The sequence below is a fragment of the Lissotriton helveticus genome, chromosome 2_1 (assembly GCF_964261635.1).
Source record: "Lissotriton helveticus chromosome 2_1, aLisHel1.1, whole genome shotgun sequence".
NCBI classification, from domain to species: Eukaryota; Metazoa; Chordata; class Amphibia; order Caudata; family Salamandridae; genus Lissotriton; species Lissotriton helveticus.
The window spans coordinates 1,513,493,645-1,513,517,425 of NC_136059.1; the positions used below are offsets into that span (position 1 = coordinate 1,513,493,645).

A 23,781-nucleotide genomic window follows, 5' to 3' on the forward strand; every position below is an offset into this window, starting at 1 on the left:
CCGGATGGTGTCGGAAGGGGATTTATAAGCGGGAGCACTGCTTCATGCTTCCTATTTCATCTACATCAAGCCACGCCCCCATAGTGGACATCCTCATGTGCATACTTTGGAAAATTTGGAGTGGACTGAAGAGTATCTTCCATGAATTTGGGTATGCTTTTACTTCAGACTGTAGAGCCACATAAAAGGCCATGTACTATAGGCAGCTGGAGTCAATCAGTTAGCAAGACTTCCTTATCAGACTATCAGTGAAATGTAGTTAGATTAGTCCTTGTGCCCCAATTATAAAACTACAATTAAGTGGTTATGCATTTGGACTGGAGTGCTGTACTAGTGGGGCAGTAAACTACGTGAACCCAGAGATTCACTGTTAAGGTGAAATCTTCACTGCTTACTTGATAACAGAAAAAAAAGATCTAAATCAATGGCTAGTATTCTTAAGCTTTTTATTTTGAAGAGATAAACACTCTAGCTGTTCCAGCCGACAGTTGCTTTGCTCCGACTTAAAATGTAATGTATTTGAGAATAAGTGAAGTATCGGGTGAAAGTCTTCTAATGGGAGAGGAGAGCATTTGCAAGTAATGAATTAAGCTTGGAGTGTACAAATGGAGCAGAACTTATTTTGGAGACATTGGCTGTCTAGAAGTATTTAAGTGGTGTTGCCGTGTCCATACACTTGCTGAGCCCGAGATGAAAGATTGAAGATGTGAGTTTTAGCCATATATCTTGACCTTTGTTTTGACTATGCTTAGAAATGTAGTTTTATTGTAAGCACAAAAGCCACCTACGGTAACTCATTTCAGAAAATTCTTTGTTTCTCGGGACTGATCCCATAGGCAGCCGGTCCCCCAAACTGAGCAATAATCCACTGTATGATGAACCGTGTACATTAAATTTAAGCTAAATAGATCCATACTCGTGATTGTCCTCTTATGATGCCCGAAGCTTCAATGGGCAATTACGCTAAGGTGCGTACCACCAATTGAAAATTTTACTTTTTCTGGACCTATTATAAAATCAAAGGTACTTGTGTACTCACACCACTAGTTTGTGTTTGAATTTTCAGATTACTTCCCTTACCAAAGCAGCTCTCAATAGTGTTATCCTATCCAGATTAAGCTGCTGGTACAGGTGTTGAACTATTTGTTTGGAAGCAGTCTAAATACATGTCCTGTCCGCATTTAAGAATCTTCCCATCTGGCGAGCATAGGCATAATGTAAATAAATGAAATGAGAACCGGTCCATGCAAGATGCCAAGGTGTACCCGAGGTGCCGCACTGGATTAAGTTTACCACTTTCGTCTGAATTATTCCTTACAGACGCATATAAACTCGGGCCACAAAGTTGCGAATGATCTCCCATGGTTCATTTTGTTAAATCATTCCACTATTGCCAAAACGTTGAATTTGACGCAACTTCCTTTATTTGGTCCTCCATTAATATACTCTCTTGCAGTTGTTTGCCTGTTGTGTTTATTTTCAATCACCCTGAAACTGCTGGCGTGTGCAGAGCTCAAGCAGCAGAAATAAAATTCATTCAGGCTTTAATGTGTGGATTTGCTGAAGTTGCTTGAGCCATTGTAACTTGTAATTTGAGTTTGCATTGAGGTGAATGGAAGGAGACACTGGGGCCACCAGTACATTTAAAATTAAAGAAAAGAAAATACTATTTCACTAGATTTGCAGATCCAGAGGTGGGATTTGTGGACCTCAGTGAGGATTCAACAATTCTCATATTGGATCTGTGGATTACATTTATTTTTAATTTCAAAGAGAATGGTCTGATTAGGCTTATTCCTGAAGCGAACAGCCATTGTGCGATCCATGTGCAGTGGATTTTGCAGAGGAGGGTTTAGTGCCGCTCTGGTAGTACACTACCACTTGTGCAAGCTTCATGGCTGCGCAGTATAAGGCAGAACAGCAAAGTTACCACCCACCGGCATACCACCACCTAGACTGGCTTCATTGACTCAAAGGAAAAGGCTGTGCATGGCCCTGCAGCTGATATCCACGTGTATGGTTGAAAGACATGAGTAATGAATGTCTGATGCTGTCAGGGTCTGGCCCAGCCCCTGATAAAATGCCAGGCCCTCCAGATCACCCAAACTGTGAATGGCAAATGTTTTTTTATGAAGGGGGTCGAACTGCCCCAGAGTGGGACTCTGGGCCTGTCAGAGTCCAGTAAAAATGTGCGACATTAGTCTCACCACCACTGCAGAGCATCGAAGGCCATCCACTGTGGATGTTAGACACCCATGAAGTATGGTTTGCAGCGACTGTCCACAAGTCACAACCACTGCTGCACACAGTCCAAGCCCACCCGTTGACGTTAGTTCTCGGTGGCCTGGCCAGTGGTACCCTGCAGTCTACCACTGCTATGGTCTATCAAAGAGTACTTGATTAGCTGTTGGCATAGGTTTGAGAATAGCTTCTGCATAGTCTCCGGTACAGTTAGTATACAAAAAATAATGCATTAAAAATGACAAGCAATCCAATACTGCTTCATGTCTACAAGCCATGTTCTATAAAGGTTAAGTTGTGTACAGACCTTTTAGAGCCTGCAGCTGTGCCCTACTAGTCGTACCTAAAATGTGTATGCAGTAACGGTTCGAACTTAAAATAGTTTGGGGTGCAAAAAACACTTCCACATTGAATATGATAAAAAAAAGTGTTCATTACAACTGTAGACTCTAATCCTATGCTTTACATGACCTAACCTTTTTTCTACTTTTCTTTTGTAAAACTGTTAGGGTTCCGAGAGTAATGTAAACTTCAGTGTTTTGTTTTTGTTTTGTTGAAACTTTGCGTTCCTCTGGACCAACAGCCCAGGCATATCTAACTTTTTAACCACTTTAAGCCAACGCTGAGCACCTTTTTAAACATGAATTTCTCTAACCGCTGAACTAATTAACACCGAATTACTAAAAGCATTCTGAGCTCTGGCTGGATGCCAAATTTGGTGGAATTTCGTTCCGTTTTTTTCTTTATCGGAGGGTACAATTTCCTATGGGAGTTAGCAGGGGATACTATTGTCTTGGGACTCCTTGGTCATTGTTTGACTGATTAGTGGGGAACTTCCCAGAGAAGAACAAAGGTTGAAAATCTATTTAGTAGAACTTTTTTGTGCAGTTTATCAAATGGCATCAGTTATTGGCAAAACAAAAAAGGTTCTTCCTATAGGAAATCTTACCCAACTATAACTACACAGGGGTGACTGCCATTATTGGAAAGATAGCTGCCATGTAAAGGGACTTCTGATGTACTTCCCTCAATGTAATAGCTGCCTGTAACTACTAATTAATTCAACAGATCTGACCAGGAGGGACCGAGGGAACCCAAGATGCACACAGCTCTGAAAATGATGCTCTAACTGAGCAAAGGCAGGAGAAAAGTACCCCAGATATAGTAAGCCTTGACGTAAGTGACTGGGATGACTTTACAACAGACATGGACCACAGACTTGGGAGACAACTTAACATACTTTGAATAGCAAGAGTTAGTCAAGTGATGCCGTGTTAAAATTGACCCATATTTGCATACTATAGCTCACTTAACACCCTACAAACTCCAATATTGCCCTTGAGGTGCCAGATTAGTGCGCTGGGGATGCTGCTCTTCTGTCCATGTTGTGGAACTGCAATTACAAAGCACAATACTAGGAGGAATTCATACATATGATAGGCCACTTTACCAACACAGTAAATTGCTCAAGATGTACTAGCACTCAACCTGCACCAAGGACAAAGTTGAGTGCAAATTGGTAGAGTTGCCTTGTTGTTGGCATTCTCTCCTAACATCATACAGAACTCTAGGGGAGAGTAATACCAGAGTGACAGGGTGGCATACAAGACTTCAGAAATTGGCAGCTTGGAATGGTCGACCAAGACCTGCAGGAGCACATAAAGAAAATAGTTGTACATATGCCTCAAAGTAGTTGGCGTTACCGACACCTGGCATGGTGGGTGACATCTACAAAGTGGTTAAAGTAATTTATCCTTTGACACCCCACCCAAGGATGATGCCTGCTACACTGGATTCACAAACAGACCCTTATTTGGTCTCAGGCCATTGGAGGGCCCCCATGACCATAGTTGGCAACTACAAAGTACAAGGGGGCCTAGAAACAGAACCAGCATATGGTCTCAGTAAAGTCTCAGTTCAGTGAATACCTGCTTTATACACGTAGATATGTTATAATTGTATTTGAATGGCCATGCCAACGAGTCCGTGATGAAACTCCATTACCTTTACCGACCTTGGAGCTTCACTTGATATTTCAATTCTTTATGAACTAAACCATTAACTCGTTGTCTTGACTTTTGTATCGGCTATTTGTTAACTTTCACTAGATCTCACTCTGCCTTTTTTCGTATTAATTTATCCCCTGGACTATCAAATGTGAAAGTTTTTCACAGGTTGCTTACAGGAAGATATGCTAGATTTGGTCCAGATAAAGCTGCTAGCATGAGAAAGAAAACACGGGTTCAGATTCCATTATGCTATTGTGTGATTATTGGGCAAAATGTGCTTCGAATTGTAAATATATAAATTCATGTGCTTTGAGTTGTGTGCCTAGTTATAGACCAAGTCCATGTTAGTGCACCTCTTCCATTGATCCTTCTCAGCACACATCATGCCGATCTAGCTACTGCGCCACATACCCAAGAGGCTCCTGCTGCAATTAAAATGTTATGGGTACAGCGTTTGTTTAGCCTCTTGCACCCCCCCACCCCCTCCCCATCACCTTGCTTTTCAGTGTTCTCCTATGGAGAGTACTTGTAAATGGTCTTAAAATAAATGTTTGCATGACTTCCTTTAGTTTAGTGCAGTCTCAAACCAGTTTTTATCCTGCAGGTAAAAACTGCTCAGTGGATAACGGAGGCTGTGCACAGAAATGTTTGAATGAAACTTGGGGTGTAAGGTGTTCATGCGCTGCTGGTTGGAAGCTTCACGACGATGGTCAGAGCTGCGATGGTAAGCGACATTGATCTTTTTCTTACTAACTGGTTGTTTTGTTCTGTACACTTATGCACTTGCTCTGACTGGTTTTGATTGGTTTAAAAAATCTTTGAAACCTGAGTGGGCCAGTGGTGTAATGCAAAATGAGGCTCCCCTGCAGAATGTGATGGGGCACCCGAATCTGCCAGGTCTCAGATTCAGGAGCCCTCTAAGTGATTGGAGGCCCCATGTGTGTAGTGGCCTATGTTACGCCCCTGGAGTGGATTAGACTAGTGACTAACAAGTTACTCTGCCTTTTAACAAACCTATTGACCAGTGGCGTAACAAACCTTGAGGGCCCCCCCTGCAGGGTAAGTGAAGGAGCCCCCTCCAGACTCGATCTAGAGCTCCCCAGCAGAAGTGCGGTGCTGACGGGGCCTTCTGGAGGGCGAGGGCCCCCCGCACCGCGGGGGCTGCAGGGGCCTGTTTTACGCCCCTGCTATTGACTTCAAAAGCATGAGTGAAGACCATCCATGGCCTAGCTGTGCGTCTGCTCTTGCTTGCTCTTGCTTGCTCTTGCTTGCTCTTGCTTGCTCTTGCTTGCTCTTACTTTCCACATTCCTCCTCTCGGTGCTGAGCGCTTCTCCCTCTGCCCAGTCTGGTCAAGGTGTTTGTGGTGCTACTACCTTGGCTTCTGTTCATTCCTCATTGGTCAAGGAGCAGCCACGCTGCCATCCCCTCTACTTGACCACCGTCTCATAAAGCATTGACTGGTGTAAGCAGGTGGCAGAGAACCTGGATTTTGGGGTTTCCTTTACTTATAGCAGCATGTTCATGGCATAACTTGAAACAAACAGTTGTACATGGGGCAGTATCTCCCCGTCTCGGTGCAGGACTGTTAGGGTTTGTTCTGGTCTTTGCGCACTCCAGGTATACAAGTGATCCTTCTATTTTCTGTTCAATCTTCACCTGGTTGCTCTAGTCATCTATTTTAACTTAATCTCAAGGTTTTGAATGTATTATTTGGTTAATAAGAAGACTAAAGCAGTGAAACCATGATTATCCTCGTGTAACCGATTAACCTATACAGATCTGGTTTCTTGTACAGTAATCCAGTGCCTTTCAATCGGTCAGTGCAAAAAGGAATTTGCAGATGCCAGGGATGCGGTTGATCAAATCCCCGAATTTAGTTTCTAAAAGTTAAATATTACTAGCTGATATTTTATTTCCATGTAATGCCTCGACTTTTAATGGTGAACCCAGCCTGAATCATTACGAAATCAAAATACTTAAGTCCATTTAAATTTCTCCACTTACAAGTTAATCAGTCCAACCTGAGTATGACCATGCTTGAACTCTTGTGGCACAGGCCTATTTTGGAGTGACTGATCTGTGGAAAATATGGAGCAAGTGATTTTTTTTTTTTACTTATTTCAGGGAAACCGCCATAAAATATATAAAACCGTGATAAAACACCTACTCATTCCATAAATAGATTAAAAACCATGCAGATTTAAAATTGGAATTCCATTAATTCATGAATCCATGCACTGCAGAAACGGTTAACAGGTAATATTCTACTGCGAAATTTCATAATTGGTGATCTTGCCTCAGCTGGTTAAATCAGGTGCAAACTGCTCAAGCTCCCGTACTCAGTCAAGGTGCCAATTTCAAGATTGACCAACATCTTTCTTGGACCTACAGCCAATATCCAACTTTAACTGAGGAAGTCAACTCCTTAGTAATGGACACTGGATTATTTCAGGCCTCATGGAGGTACAACTTGTAAAACCAAGACTTGATGTAACTATACTACTTTACTTCCCTTATTCATTTCACCTGGTTCTAAAAATGCTTCTTTATAGGGTCCCAAACCTTTTTTTTTTTTTTTTAAGACCAGTGTCACTTGTGATTTAAGATTGGCTAATTCTGCTCAACTATTAATCTCAAAGTGCACCATCGATTCGGATGGATTTTGGGCTTAAGTGCTTGCATAAATCTATTTTCCACGTGGACAAGAACATTTTAATTACAATTGCCCCAGAGTTCTGCACCCTATATAGCACCCAGCCCTATAGCACAATATACTCATAAAAACGCAGATTTTGGGTGAAACGCAGAGGATTTGTGTGATTTTAATACTGAAAAGGGTCTGTATTGAAGTCATCTGAATTTTTGTGCTCTGAGATGTCCAAGCCAGCGAATCTGCCTACCGTACTCCTAGAAAATTCAACTCCTTTACCCTTTCCAGAAAGGTTTTGCCTTACTTTGTTACACAAGAAGGTCCTAAGTTGATAGAATGCCATAAACTTTGTTTTACCAGGATTAATTTCCAAACCACGCTGAGTGCAGAGGTTCAAAACTCATTCTCTCAAATTAGCTAATCCGAAAATACCTGCCCTTCTCTTAGCAGAGGACACCTTGTCTATCTCTAAAACCCCTATGGGCAGTCAAACCCTACTTTAAAGATTGTTGATCACCTCATTTATTTATATAACGTGAACAAGGTCTGGACCAACTTGCGGAGTTGGCTAACTGCACCCAGATTGATCCGAATTGTCAATTGACTCCTCTGCCCCCACTTAACACGAAATTATTATTGTTTAAGGCATATTATTGGTTCCACCAGTTTCTCTGCCATTCCCATGTTTAGTGGCATAACATAAGCCCCTGCGGTGTGTTGGGGCCCCCCAAGCTCCCGGGGGGGGGGGGGAGGTAGGGGGGTCCCTCCGGCACTGTGCATGAGCAGCGGCCCCTGGCCTGAGAATTGAGAGCTCCTGACAGTTAGAAGTGTGGGGAGCCCACTCCATGTACTTTGTAGGGGAACCCTCAAGTTTCGTTACGCCACTGCCCATAACACCACCCAAAGCTTGTGTTGGGGGTCCGAACTCATTCAGCCCTTAAATCTACAAAAACCACGTATAAATAATTACGTTTTTTTTAAATTGCTCATGATCTGTCTTGTACTGATAAGACCTGGTGTATGGAACTAGTTTGTGACCTAAACCCCGCCTGAAGATGGGACCGAACTTAGGACTCACTAATACACTTGTCTACCTTGGCTATTAAACTACTACGTGTTTTTTAGTGTATTATCAGTTTGGCTGACCATCTTCTAGTTCCAAGGATGTTCTTTATTTCCTTTTTTATAGACTTGAATCTCTGGCCCGGCCCCTCCAAGTCTCAGGCATGTGAGCACCATATAAGATTGCATTAGACCTTTAATATGTCCCCCAAAGCACAGGCTCGGACCAATCAACACTGGAACGACACCTAGGATGACCACGAAACTCCGAGGGGTCATGGGGAATATATGGGCTCATGATATATGGCGTCTGGGACACCCAGCCCAGAAAGTGTATACTTGTTTCTAGTCCACCCATAATACATAGTCGTTTGAACAGGATTTTACTTGATAACCCTGATGCGGCTATGTCCTGTGAGGTGGTCCAGCAAGCACGATTCCTATCTGACCACTCCCCTGTGGCATGTATAGTTGACTGGGGGGGGCCTCGATAACTCACCCACAGACTTGGAGGTTGCCAGCAGAGGTGCTTGAGGACCCAGTAGGGAAACAGCACATAGAACATGTCATAACTGATTCATTTGACTTAAATTGGGAGGCGGCGGACTTATCACTAGCCACGAAGTGGGAAGCCCTCAAAGCTGTAGTAAGGGGAGCCTGCATAGGCCTTACATGCGGGGTCAAGAAACCGCTCCGGCGGGAGTTGCAGGAGGAGGAGTGCAGACTTGTGATGCCCCTGGCACGGCGGGGAGGGATGGGATGTGACATCTGGAACGTTTCCATGACATTTGGGATAGGCTTGACAAATACACCCTTACACAGAAAAGGCAACGTCTTCATAGGGAAGGAGGTAATTTGAGAAAGCTATTGGCCTGGATACTCTGGAGGGAACGTGCCCCTGGTGCCATCGTGGCTTTGAGGGAGCCAGCGGGAGGGTTGGTCCACTCAGAGTTGGGGCTTCTCCGGGTCCTAAAATTCCATCTACAGACATTCTATACCGCGGACCCTGCAATCTCCAAGGCATCCTATGTACCTTGCCTCCAAGACCTGCCACTACGCGCTATCCCTAAGCCAGCACAGAAGGAGCATTACGAACCCCTAACACTGGGTGAGATAGTCTGCCCTTCAACACTTGCCTCACGCCAAAACTCCAGGGAGCGACTGTTCCCCCAGAGTTTTATCAAGCAATTCATGGGCATGCTTCCCCCACCTCCTGTTGCAGGTCTACCGCGAAGCGTTTCAACGCGGAGTTCTCCACCTCCCCCCCCTTTATGAGCCCCCCTCATATAGTCTGATTACAATGATAAACACGGATGTTAAAGTCTTATGCAAGCTTTTGGCTACCCGATTAGCACCCTACATCCCCACTTGGTCCATGAGGACCAGTGTGGGTTTATACCGGGACAAAACACGGCGATGAATCTGCGCCAGCTCAATCATATCATGCATGAGGTTTGTGGTCGAGAGGAACTCATGGTATTGGTCTCTATCGACCTTGCCAAGGCGTTCGACATGGTAGATTGGGATACCTTCAAGAGGTCCTACGTGCTGTGGGGTTAGGCCCTAAATTTTGTTGCTGGATTCGCGCCCTATATACAGCTCCTCACGCAAGGGTTGAACTTCGGAGAGCAAGATCGGAGGACTGGCAATTGGGAAGGGGCACCAGTCAGGGGTGTCCCCTCTCGCCCTTGTTTGCCCTGGCCATAGAGCCCTACGGGGTCCGGTTCAGGACTGATATGGAACAATGGGGAATCACATTGGGTAGCACGAGTCATGTCATTTCCCTATATGCTGATGATGCCCTGTTTTACTTGACTTCTCCCCGGGACGCGCTACCGGTCATGCTTCACCACTTAGACAGATTTGGTGAGGCCTCTGGTTTGCGACTCAACCACGGTAAGTCCCTGATCTTCCAGTTGGCAGGATTGGCTTTGGTGCCCGTGGGGGAGCTTCCAGACCTGGGACTGTGATGGGAACAGGTAGAATATCCCTATCTTGGGATACAGGTGGCCCTGACGGACACCAAGGCATTGGCCCAGAATGTGGACCGCATAATCGCGTCTCTACAACAATCTGTGATATTCTGGAATACTCTTCCACTGTCATTGATGGGTAGGCTGGCCATCTCAAAGATGGTGATGCTTCTAAGGGCGCTATATATACACTACAGAATTCCCTATGTCCGCTACTTCCCTGTGTCTTCAAAACCCTCAACTTGCTGCTCACGTCCCTACTTTGGGTGGGCCAGCGCAGGAGAGTAGCTCTCAGCACTGTTATATGAAGCTATGAGGAGGGTGGTTTGGAGGCCCCACTCTTCGACTTGTATTATTTCGCAGCCCAATTGCAGCATGCGGCACGCTGTATGTCATATGCGGATAATTGGGAGAAACGCCTTCTCTCTGGCAGGGTGGATACTCCGGCACTGCAGGAGGCTCTGATGCAGGGCAGGGGGTCCGACGCATCTCTTCCTTACATAGTGCAACACGCAGCCAGTATATGGTAGCGTTTTGTCAAAAATCTTACAGAAAGCACTCTTTCACAGGGAGCTTTAGATTTGGATACTCTCCCCCTTCATAGACATGGGGCGATAAATGCCCTTTCAACCTTGGAGGGAGGGTGGATGCGAGGTTCTTGCCGACATTTTCCCTAACGAGACCTTCCTCACCTACGAACAAGCAGTAGGGAATTTTAGCCTCGGGCAGGGTCAATTCCTACACTTCTGTTGAATTCAGGACGTAGTGAAAACCACTTTGCCACAGTTCAGATATTCCACCCCTCACGCATACCCTGGATATCATGCTCATGTGCGGGACAGGTCTCAAACTGATCTCCCTCCTCTACAAGGCTATGAAACAAGAGACTGCCCCTCCGGTGCCGCCATCTCGGGCTGCGTGGGAGAATGATCTCTCTTAAGCTGGAGGAGAAACAATGGGCAGGCATAGGCGCCCTTACGCGTAGGGTCTCCAGCAATGCCCAGTTTAAATGATCGCATTTTAACTTCCAGCACCATACCTACCTAACCCCGGTATCCCTGAACTGCATTTCACCTGACCAGGGAGATAGATGCCCTGGATGCCCTAGATGCGACACAGAGAATGCTGGCTTTTTACATTTAGCCTCGAATTGTCTACTGGTCAAGCAGTTTTGGGGGAGGTGATGGATAGGATTATTGCGACCACAGGCATTCGAATGCAGCCTGAACCTCTCAATTGTTTACTTGCATTTGTCCGGAAGCCAAAGAATAGGAAACTACCATACAAGCTCCTACAACTAATGCTGGTGCTCACTAGGCGAAGGGTAGCTATAACCTGGATGGGGCAGAGGGGTCCAGAAGTGCCCACCTGGCTTAAAGATGTCAGAGTGGTCCCTAACAGAAGAAACACACATGCAGCTCACCCGACGGGACAAAGTTGCAAGAGGACCTAATGATTTGGCGGGAGTTGTGTTCCTCTGGGTTGGCAGGGGGGGGGGGGGGGGGCGGGGGAGAGTCCTCTCAGGATACAACTGATGGAGAGGAGAGTGGGCCGGCCCTTGCCACAGAGTGAAAGGACTGACCTCCGTTATATGCACAATGGGAAGCGGTGCTATACCCCTTGCTCCCTCAGCACTGTAAGATGTATGCTTTTAGATGCTTGTGACCCTATGGTATCTAACCCCCAACCCCACCCCCGGATGTACACTATATTGATGCAGATTTGTTTCTGTATTTTTCAAATTGAAAATAAAGTTAAAGAAAAGTCCTCTACCTCAGTACTTCGTGTCAGACTGAGAGATTGGAAAAATACCTGCTTTTTACCCATTGTTAGGAGCTAACTCAACAGAAAATGATGACCCCTGCTAGAAGTTTAAAACACTTAAACCCCTAAAAAAATATAAATGTTATAGCATCAAGACTGAACTCTGATGGATAATATGCAGGTGGTATTCTGCACAGAAATCAAGTGCCTTATACTGAATTGGTCCAATGAAACCAGTTGAGGTCCATTTCCATTAGTGTGGAGCTTGCAGTACTTAGGATCAAGCTGAGGCAGGGAAGCTTCCAGCAGGAGGGCTAAAGGCTGCCTCTTCATGTTGTGACTGGCTCGAACCCTGCACAGATTCTTCATCTCAAAATGGCAGTTCGCCTATCATTCATTTTTTAGAAGTGACAGCATTTTTAGGGTGATTTAGATCTTCAAACTTAAGCAGATCAACATTAAGTTGTTTAAAACTCTTTAAACTTCAAAGTAACCTCTCTCTATACCAGAATGAATGGCTGTTGCCACCAGCGATGAGCACCAGAGCTGGAAAGGCTTGATAAATTATATACTGTGGTTGCGGAAGACCATGCTTCAGTGTGTGATGGGATGCTCAGCCATACTGGGCCAAGATCTAGGAGCAAAGAACCAGGACATCATTGCATTGAGGAGCCCCTAGACTCTGGTGAACATAGTGTACTATCTCCCAATCATGGGGCTAGGAGCCCAGGGGAGCGCCACCGTGTGGGGCTTGTGGTAGTTAAGCAGAGAGTGACACCTGTGAGAAGCTCAGCTGGTGTGCCACTACACGTATGCCTCGCCAGTCAGCATGGCTGCGTATGGAAGGAAAAGGACCAGATGGAGAGTAAATCTATCCCTCTTGGAAGCAGTGGGCATTGCATCTGCTGCTCTGGTCAGTAGGGTATGCTGGTGGAAAAAGGGGCATGAGATCAAGTAAAGTTGAGTCACAGATTGAACATGTTGTGCTGAAAATAAGAACGCACACCCCCTGCACCCAAAATTAGAGAAGCAGTAGTGGAAGGACTTTACAAAGGACCATTTACTTGGACACCAGAAGAATGAAATGAGGAAGTAGCACCTTTGCACTCGAGCATCAAAGGAAGACTTTTACTTGAAGGTTCTGTTTTGATGTCCACGGGGGGGGGGGGGGGGCTTAGAAGCATGACCAAATGATTAAGTGAAGGCTTCAACAGAAAAGGATATCTTTAATGTAAAGAACACTCTGGTCAGGGAAAGGAGACCTTGCTACACAGGCTCTTGATAAAAACCCTGAATGTGGTTCTCAGGACAAGTCTTCTCCCGCTGCACTAGATATCTGTTGTGCCTAGGCGTAAGGACCTCCGTGGAGGACGATGCATGAATATTTCTTAAATCACCCAGAGAGCCACTGGCAGACATGGTGTTAATTTAACTAAGACCCTATAGCGCAGGCCTGGAAAAATCACAGGTTAAATCTTTGGCTGCTTACCTCAAACGTCAGTTGTAAACCATAACTGCTGGGATCAAAATTAAATCTGAATGGAGGTAGAATAGGGAAATGACGAGCTGGAGTATTGGGCAAGAGAGGAGTGGGAAGTTGGGGGTGGGTTGGAGCTGCAGCAGAGTGTTTGAGTGAGTTTAATTACCCCTAGTGCTAGAAAGCTAAGCTGCGTCCTTTAATCTCTTCCGATGCCATGGGTGAGACCTTCTGTAAACCTGATAAGTGTATTTTAAGGGAGCAGCTTACTTAGCTAAATTTAATATCATGCGGAGATGGGCTCGAAGTGATACTTTCAAAATAAGAGTTCTAGGTTGTGATAGTTCCTTCCCCTTGTAAAACATTCCGATACATGAAGGAGGGTCTCCTGTGCAAGGCCCTTGCATGCTTCTTCCCCCATGCACTTCTCATTTTTATTAAGAGGTAGCTCCTGGTTTGCTCGCAGGATAGTGCGTTAAGATGCACTTAGTCTGACTGTCTTGCATTGTAGACCGTAATGCTTTCCGGTATAAGCACAAGCGGGCTGGCCCCGAAGGCCAAGCAGAGGAAGAGTTGCTCCATTGCTTTGACAGGTGATTGTGTGTTGATTTAGGAATTGCATGTCTTACCCTTTCCCTAAATTCTGGTTTCCTCTTGCAGATGTGGATGAGTGCTCCGTAGAACCTACTCCTTGCAATCAACTGTGCAACAACACCATCGGTTCCTTCACCTGTGACTGCTTGGGAGGCTTCCAGCTCTATGGGGGCAGAGTGTGTAAAGTGTCAGGTACGTAAAATCCCGAGCATCATTATGAAGCAGAATGCACTCTAGCAGCCTCCAATCCTGCAGAACATTTCTGAAATTAAGCTCCAAAGTTGTGTCCAACATCCACGGTAATGCGCGCACACACATTTCCCGTACCAGAAGCGTGAACAGATGAATTGGAGAAAAACAGTGAGATCAAGATACCTGTGAATTCAGAGAAAAACATGGATCCAAATACCTGTGAATTCTGAGCGCATAAACCTGGCATATATTTTCGTTTCCAGATCTGTAGATGACAAAAACAGTTACGTCAAAATGATACTTTATTCAACTCGAACTTGTTCTCTGTAGTCATTTATGCATCGCACTTTGAGGTCTAATGTGCTTGCACACAAGAGATTTTGTTATGGTTTAGTTGATCATAATTGGAGTTTTGTCTAGTTTGAATGCGTGTAGCTTTGTTCGCTAAGCAAATGTTTCCTTGGGCAGCCACTCTAGGAAAAAAGTAGAAATTTAGATTCTACACTTCAGCCGCATTCTTCTAAGTAAACTGCTCAAAGACCTAATTTGTTCCATTCTTATCTGACCTGTGCTGGATTGCCTGCTCCTTGAAGTAGTTATTGCTTAGGTGATAATGTAGCTGCAAATGTACTCCTGGGCGGAGTTCAGAGGTCTACTCCGAGGAACTCTGCAAAGTGACACTGCCGCGCTCCGTTGAGTTACTCCGGCAGTAGTCTAAGTCGCGCTGTTCGCACGGATTTTTAGCGCAGGGAGTTTGTCCTGTGCTGTAAAATCAGCGCAAACTGCAATATGCTTCACACTAGAGGGCACTGCTGTTTTCTGCTGCTTGAGTAAAGTAGACATTCTCCTCGAGTGTAAGCTCCCTCAATGAGCGGCAGATTTCTCAACGCGAGTGGTCAGGTCCTCCTGTGACTCCCAACGTTTGATATCTCACTTGGAGGAGTTCTAATAAATGATTTTTTTCTCATAAGCGCTCGCCAACTTAACGTTGTGCTGCTTGAGAGAAATAAATCAGCTGTGTCACTTTGGAGATTTGCGGAGAACTTTTTTTTTTTTGCGGAGAACTCTGATAGCGGAGCAGAATTTTCACCTACCCCTAGCTGCAATGGAAATACCTTATACTCTGCTTTGGAAGCACTTGAATTTACTTTGATCTGAATTCTGTAGCCCCGTTGTATATTGTATTTACTGAATCATATTGTTTTTATGATCATTTTTACTTTAATGTCCATTCACCTGCCCATTTAACAGTCTACTTCTAACCTTTTAAGAATGAGCTTTTCCTTTGTTCATCATATCGCCGGCTTTGGAAGGTGCCAAAGGCCAAGCTTTGCATTATCTCCTTGTGGCTGCTTTGTTCCAATATTTGCCTCATCAGATCTCCATGCCATAAACACTGTCCCTCTGTTTACTAAATGAAAATTGTCCCTCCTAAAGTGTGGCTTTTAAGTGACCCATTCTGCCAAGAATGTTCTTGCTATGTCCGGTCTGAGGCAGTCACCCTGCTTTTCTCTTGTATCCATTCTGCCTTCAGATGTTTTCTGCAGCTTCTGCCTTTAAGCCTGCTTACTGACCAACCGTTTGGCTCGTCTGATTCATATAAGGGATGTGCACCCATTCCTACCTGGTGATTTGTTGGTGGTTCCAAAGTCGGTTTGGTCTGCATGTACTTAGCTCCCTGCAAGGTTCAAGATTTGGGCCGAGGTTGCTTTCCTTGAAGGCGCTATTGACCTCTGTCCATTAACGCAGCTTCCTTCATCAGTGCTGTAAATTTGGGCTGGGGCAGCAATGTACCTGTGTCTTGTGATTCCCAATTGCTGGTGGTCAGATGAGCAACCACAACTTTTTTTTCCCTCTTTTGGTGGTGTGTGGCAGTGTGGTCTTGGCCTCCCTCACTCTAACCTGCTGCATGCTTCCTGCTGACCATGGGGCGTTTGTTGGGTGTGACCTTTCGCTCTCATTTAGACCCGTTTTGGCTAACTGTACCTCCAGCAACACCTCTCCCAGCCCCAGCTTGGGCTTTGTGGTTCTTATTTTAGTGGGGGGTTCCTACTGAACTTGATTCTGGCATTGGGTCTACTTTTGTTGGCGTCGATGGCCTCCTTTGGATGTCTGGTGAATGTCTTTCCCTACCAGACCAAAGCACTCATGCTGACTCATATGGGGCAGAGCTTTTGGGGAGCAGCAAGTTACCAGGCCTTCGGAATATCGACACCCAATTTCTGCTGCACTCGTTCCAACTTGTGGCAGGGCCCCCGATGGCAGGACTCAGGCCAGCTTTGGGATTGCACAGCATTGAAGCTGTTGCAGCACTCCTGCTGCTCTTGTCCTGGCATAAATTTTGTCCAAACCAAATTTACTATCTTACTTCATGCCAATTCGAGAATTTTGGTAAAGTAGCAATTCTCATAAGCGACCATGGTTGAAACCAAATATCCTTTCCATCAGTTGTCAGGGATATCAGACTAAGTCAGTGTATGGGGCGTGAACATTAGATCTAGTAATAAAAAAAATATTGGGTAAGGTCAACAAATCGGCTTCGCGGTAAACTGCTACACTCATTGTGGGAAATCGAACTAGTTTCTGGTTTTGAGGTATATATAGACCAGTTATTTCTACCAATCTAGCGAGCACTTTTCATAAAATTTATGCTGGGTTGTCTCCTTGTAAAAACCTATACACCGAACTGGTCAAATGCTAGCGGTGACTGCTCTGGACCCTGCTCACATGGTGGTGGTGAGACCCTCATTCATTTTAGATTACACTGTACCGTTTCTTTGCCAGGGAGGAGGTTTGTTAGCCCCCCCCCCCCCCCCGCTCTGAATTTTGGATAGTAATTCTATTTTCAACCATGTGGCCTCTTATATTTACGCAGCATGGAATGTGACACGGCCCTGATCACTATTTTAATGTTTCGCTATTTTTCGACACTGCAGACCTAGAAGTAGATGCATTTTAATAAGCCAGGAATTATTTTGCACAAAGCACCTTAGTGGAAGCCATTGCTGTGTTCTGTTTTGTGTTTGGCTGCAGAGTTGTTTTTATTTTAAAACTAGCCATTTTACTAATTGCCCTTGTGAAATTATTTACAGTGTGAGGAAAGAAAACAAGAGCCGACTGGATGAGCTTGTTTGCTATTTGAACCTTCACGGCCTTTTATATTTTTGGGCTCATTTATTTATTGCTGGTTTTCACTTTTATTGTACTATTGTATCAGAATGTGGATTTCCATTCATATATTGTATGGCTTAGGTCTAAGCTGACGCAATAAACATGCGATGCTCTTTGCCCTGTCAGCTGATCTTGGACTTTTCTCCTGTTCAGGCCGCTGGGCTTGGGGCCATATTAGATCACTTTTTGTTGCTGACTGGCAGGCTTCTATAGCCCCATCTTGATCATTGTGTGCAGTTTTCTCATGGCCCTGCTGCAGGTGGCTGGCCCTGCTGCAGGTGGCTGGCCCTGCTGCAGGTGGCTGGCCCTGCTGCAGGTGGCTGGCCCTGCTGCAGGTGGCTGGCCCTGCTGCAGGTGGCTGGCCCTGCTGCAGGTGGCTGGCCCTGCTGTGTGCATTGCTGGGTGGCATGGCAGTGGTAGTGTGGTTTGGCTTCCTGGCCTGTGACCCTCCCTACATAGGCTTTTGGTTGAGGAGACTCCTCCTCTATGTTCATTGTTCATTGTTTTACCTTGGACTGAGCTCAGGAAACCAGGGCGATGGGTGGGTTGCTTGAATTCATCTCAGTTCATGGTTTGTCCCCCATACCAATTTAGAGAGACCAGTCATTTGTGCAAACTCGCCTTAGTCCTGGTTCTATATGAACTATACAGCCAGAACTGCTGTACCTGATGCTCGCCAGATGGAAACGCAAGCATCCCAGACCAATGGACCAACATTGGACTGGAATGAGACCTAAGTAATGCCAGTGGCAGATTAATTCAAGCCTTCCTCCCATCACTGTTTCTAAAAATGAGTTGCATTTGCTTGCTCTGTTTTTGTAATTTATTTCCCTACCCTGTTTGAAGATTCTGGTGATGGAAATGAGGTGGATGTGTGTGTGTGGCCATCCACCGGAGTACCACCTCTGTTTTTGGGTGGTGGAGCTTATTCCTCTGTGCTTTCTACCTGGCCTAGATGTGGTCCAGGGTTTATCCCTTGTGTCCATAAGTGTACTGGTGAGTTACTTTGACCTGCTATTTCTGTGTTTTTTTCTGGGGTTGGTTTGCAACTTGGTTTTACTTTTCTCGCGTGTAGTTGACAGCTACTGATTTGCTGCCCGTGAGTGGATAGATTGTGCTTTTTTTACTTATGTCATTCTCTCCATCCCCAACTCTTCCGTGTATTAGTTGACTGACCTTTGCAGGTAGGTTCCACGTTTTCGAGGTTGTGGGGTAGCTGGTTTAACTTTCTGTTTGGATCTCCTGTGCCTCGTCTCCTTTGGGTGTGCCTTCTCCCATTTCTGGAAGCATGGTTAATATTGACTGCTGACCCCTTTCGGCAGTTGTCTTGCTGCTTTGGTTTGGTAATTTAACGGTTCTGGTGAGGGTGCAGCATAGGTGATTTGAACCTGCCTCCCCATGTGTTTTTTGGCTTGCAGGTTAATGGTGGACTGTTATTCGCCTTCAGTTGTGGTTTTTTTGGCCCTTTTGGAGTGCTTCCTTGCTGTGGCCTGGCTGGCCGTATGTTTTTACTGACCGGTTTTGCATTGGCAAGTTTCTCTGCAGAGGAGGTTTAAACAAATTGCTCAGCCCTACTGAAATCTAGCACTGGTGATACCATGCAGGCCTCTGGCTGTTTTGTTGACCTGTTGGTTACTACACATCCCCTAAGATTTACCCCTTCTGTGGCTCTGACCACTGGTCTGTTTGGGGATTACTGTTCTTGCTTTCTTTTCCCTCTCTCCATTTAGATTTCCTCTGGTGTCAGAAGGTATTTTTTGCCCCTCCTACTTCCAGTCTGGTGAGGTCCCTATTTGGGGGCCATCCCTCATGCTTCCCAGGGGGTTGGGTTTGTTTTAGGGACTACTGCTGTCCCTAACCTTTCCTCTGGTGGAATATAGTCTATGCTTTCAATTTCTGCTGGAGTTGGTGTACTGGTTCTGCAAAGGGTGGGGGGCTGTGGCTTTGGTTCCTGGGAGCCATTCATCCAAAGATGTTTCCATGAGTACGAACTAATAGAAGAAAATAATCTCCCGTAGCCATATTTACTGTTGTAATCAGCAAATGCTAGTACTACATAAGGTTAATATAAATCCCCATATAAATCACTTGTGTATACTGATGTGGGTAGGTTCCTGGGACATAGTCAGCTATTCAATATGCATGAAATTCACTGGTGGGTACTTGTACTCTGAGCGGCTCTACTGCCCTCACCAATGGAGGTGTGGGAGGTGCCTGTCCATTTTCTGTCTAAATGAAGTTTTTTGTGGTTTGTGAAGCTATAGATACTGATGCTATGCATACTCCTGCCATCTAGTGTTGGGCTCAGAATATTGTGAAACTTGTTTTTCTTTGGAGTCTTAAGTCACAAGGTAAAATGACTCTTATTAATGATGATATACATGGGCATCCACTCAATAGTTTTTTTCTCCACTGTCTGGTTTGGGTATGTATGCAGCAAGCTCCAGGTAGACTATGAGCTCTGAGTTGATCACTTGCGGTGTTAGTCGTCAGTCCCTTTGTTTTCACCATCAAGAATGTTGTTGTTCGCTTTTATATAGCGCTCGAATCTCCTGGGGGCATCTCGGCGCTTCACTCTAAATCAACTCCAAGGGAGGACTGCACAAGGAACAGGGACGGGTTTAATACAGGAAAGCTTTTAAATGTTTTCTAAAAATAAGGTAGGAGGGGGTTTCTCGTAAAGAGTGGAAGGCTGTTCCAATATTTGGGGGCAATATACGAGCATGCCATGCCTCCGGATCTAAGGAGTCTAATGCGGGGCACCAGAAGCAACTGCTGCGTGCAAGATCTTAGGGGGCGAGTAGGGGCATATCTTTTCAGTTTATGCTGGAGATACAGTGGCCCCTGACCCTGAAGCGCACAGAAGGTAAGGTAGCATATTTTAAAGAAGGATCTCTGTTTAATCGGAAGCCAGTGTAATTTTCTCAGCAGTGGTTGAGAGGGGGGTGCCGGCTGGCATATTCAGAACCAGCCTGGCTGCCGTATTCTGAGTAACCTGTAGTTTTTTCAGGGATGTGGTTCCCACTTCGGCCAGCAGGGCGTTCCCGTAGTCCATGCGGCTCATAACTAGGGCCTGTGTTACGGTTCTACGATGTTCCATGGGGATGAACGGCAAGATCTTTTGCAGTAATCTTAATCTATAATAGCATGCCCCTGATATTGCGGTCAAATTGTCTTGCATGGACAAAGACTGATTTAATTTTATGCCCAGATTGTTGACAGATGGTTTCTGCGTTGGGGGGGGGGGGGGGGGCCTGAGGCCTTCCCAAGAAGCATGACTTCTGTCTTGCTTGGATTTAACTGTAAACAGTTGTTGGTCCTCCACTCGAAGATTGCCGAAATTCCCGTAGCAAAGCGTAGTCTGTCAGCTACAGGGTGTTGGCTGATGTTAAATAGCAGCTGGGTATCGTCAGCATACGATATTATTTCAAACCCCAGGGCTTCCACCACCCTAGCCAAAGGAGCCATATAGATATTAAAAAGAGTGGGGCTAAGGCAGGAGCCCTGGGGGACACCCTTGTCTAGTGATGTTTTCTGATTGGTGGGGTCCCAGTATGACCGTTTGGGAGCGATCTGCCAAAAAATTCCATAGCCATTTGAGCCAGTCCCTGGATACCGCAGGAGCTTAGCCTCTCCGCAAGCCTGGAGTGAGATATAGTATCAAAGGCCGCGGAGAGGTCAAGCAGAATCAAGACCCCTGAACCCCCGCGTCCACTATTCTCAAGGAGTCAGTCACCGATAACAAAGCCGTTTCTGTGCTGAAGCCTCGACGGAAGCCAGACTGTGAGGAGTTCCGAATATTGTTAGATTCCAATCAGGCTACCAATATTTTACCCAAAAGAGGGAGCAGGGAAATGGGGCGGAAGTTGGACAACTCAGACGGGTTTGTTGAAAATGACAATGTATATGTACATAAGCGGCGTTCATCTGTGTTCACTGTACCCCCTGTTGTAAGCAGAACGGATATCGCTAAACCCTGGCTGTATTATCCCGCCAGCATAGACCCATGCACACGTACACGACAGCCATTTTAGGCACCATGGCCTCTCTGCCCATTTGTTCCCGGCACCCCTCCCCGCGCGCACTGCTCATGCATCGGCCACAAGACCCTCTCCCTCTGCGTGACCCTGCTCTAAAAGTAGCCCTCCTGCTTGACCCACACCCCCATTTCCTCCCAAGAACACCCTTCCCCTCAGCTGACAACCCCCTCCCTCCCTCCCCCCCCCCCCCCCCCCGGCTGCACTTGGCCTCTCGACCCGGTCCCGAGTCCTAAGACCAAGCCTCGTGGATGTACATTCCCCTTTTCCCTGCCCAGCATAACAAAACCGTGATACACCAACCAACGTGCCCGATCTTATCGCCTGCCTGACCTTTGACCTGATCATCCCCTCCTGCCCTCGTATCCGGTAGGAATGTCCGGCTGAGAGATCACGATCTCTTGTTACATTCAGGAGGGGACGATGACATTTGAGCGACTAGTATGGGAATAGGCCTGAAGCTGGGATTCCAAGCATGCCTTTTCCTACTTCAAAATGTCTCTATTGTACTAAGGAATGTTTGTGCATCATAGACATGTGTATAAAAGACGAAGCCTCAGAGGTGTGTGGTGTTGGGTGGTGGGTGGTGGGGTGGGGTGGGTGTTAGTGTGTGTGTGTGGTGGGTAGGGAGGAGAGAGCACACCCTGTAGACCCCATGCGGGCGTCCGAAATGACAGGCTCTCCTCCTAGAAATAAAACTCTATTCTTGTTTTCCTGCTTCCAGCGCCCGTCTCTTTTTGTCTTGTAATTGTTCGAGATGGGAACTAAGAGGCGTCCTGCGCCAGCAGCCTGGGCATCAGGTGCGTTATGGGCTGACTCTTCCACAGGTTGGCCGTAGGTTTTTTTTAAATGGGGCGCACAGAAGCTTCCTTCCAAGGTGCTGGAATTGTCCCTTCCCTGATGGAGCAATTAAAAATCTTCTGTACTGTGGGGGCCAGAGTCTGAGATAGGAGTGCCATAATTTTTGGTGGGCAGAGGTCCGCTGGTGACCCCGATTTGGCAGAAATTAACGCCTCCTGGGTCTCGAGAAGAGTAATAGGACTAAAGTGTTCGAGAGAGCACTCGGACCCTGAAGTATCATCGTCCGGATTAACGATGACCGGTAGACTATCCAGATTGTCTATGGGAAAGTTAGCATATATTTTTTCGATTTTCTCGTGAAAGAACTCTGCCAATGAGTCCCAGAGATCCTTTGACTCAATAGCCGGCTGTTTACACACCGTAGGTTCCACAAAGTCTTTTATGACGTCAAATAGGGCCTTGGCAGAATTATTAGAATGCTCAATTTGGTTTGCAATGAACACGCAACGTGCAACCTTAAGGTTTCGATGGTATGTTGCCAGACCATATTTATATAGTTGTTTAGATTGGCCCGTTTTATTGTCGCCATTGTCTTTCCAGTTTTTTACAAGCGGACTTTTCCTGACTAAGTTCTTGGTAAACCATTTAGCTGAATTTCGGCTGGGGGTGGAACTGGGTTTGTTTCATAGGGATAATAGTGTCCCAACACTTTCTTCAACCCTTCGTTGAATTCTATCAGCATGTTGTCTACATCTTGATCTTCTGGTTGTGCGGTGGTCCGGTAAGCTTCCTCAAAGGCTTGAGGGGTAAGCTTGTCCCACTGCCTCTGTACAATGGGGCATCTTCCCGCGGACTGGCCGCAGGGACCCTGAACAGGCAAGAGGGATGAAAACTTGATCATAAAATGATCCGACCAAACAAGGGGCTGTGAGATCGTATTTAAGAGCCTCAATGTTGGTAAAGACGAGGTCAAGAGTGTGGCCACTGTTATGTGTAGGCCCTTGTATTCTTTGATGGAGACCCAACTGCCCCATGTCTGTGAGGAGTTTGTTTACTTCTGGCAGGGCGTTGAGTTCCCCGTGGAAATTAAAGTCCCAGAGTACCAAAAACGTAGTAGCTGCCAGGGCGTGCGTGGCTATCAGATCTAGAAGTGTGTCCATAAAATCTGTTTTTGGCCCAGGAGGCCGATAAACTAATGCTCCCGACCAGCTCTCTGAGGCTGAGAACATTACTTTAAAGATGCCGATTTCCAACTCCACATCCATGTGTACATTTAACCATGAGATATTAATGATGTTTGCAGGCAATGGCTATGCCCCCCCCCCCGTTTTACCCGTCCTGTCAAGATGAAAAATGTTTTAATTTTCGGGGGTAGCTATTTTAATTGTTGGATGATTCGTGGAGTTCAACCACGTTTCGGTCATAAAGCAAATCTCAGGGGAGTGGGATTTTAGCATGTCCCATATTTCAAACTGGTGTTTGGCGAGGGACCTCACATTACATAAAATAAAAGTGTGCGCCTTCTCCGTGGTGGACCCAAGAGTATGTCTGAATGCAGTATGACTTAAGAGTTTATCGTCTTGAAAGGCACAGCGGCGACATGCTACTGGACCTTCTAGCTGTGCCGGAAACTTAGTTGGGCAAATTAGCATCACCCCCCTGAACTCAGTGTCGTCCCCCGGACTGAAGTTCAGCTGAGGTGTAGACTAAAGCGTTCACCGGGGTCGTGACTATCGAGGATTTAACAGGGGATTTAGCCCCTAGCCCTGTCCTGCCGCGGACGGGCGCAGACGGGCTTACCTTTGGCGC

The 23,781-nt window shown here is 46.0% G+C and overlaps 1 protein-coding gene across 1 annotated transcript in view; it reads left to right on the top strand.

The window, feature by feature from the left end:
- The window catches only part of LOC144820278 (uncharacterized), a 988,894-nt gene that overhangs the window by 268,557 nt on the left and 696,556 nt on the right, over nt 1-23,781 (top strand). Inside the window, exons 6-7 of the mRNA XM_078677866.1 lie at nt 4,855-4,974; nt 13,838-13,963. Of these exons, the coding sequence (XP_078533992.1) occupies nt 4,855-4,974; nt 13,838-13,963 (246 nt within the window). The remainder of the gene's footprint in view (nt 1-4,854; nt 4,975-13,837; nt 13,964-23,781) is intronic.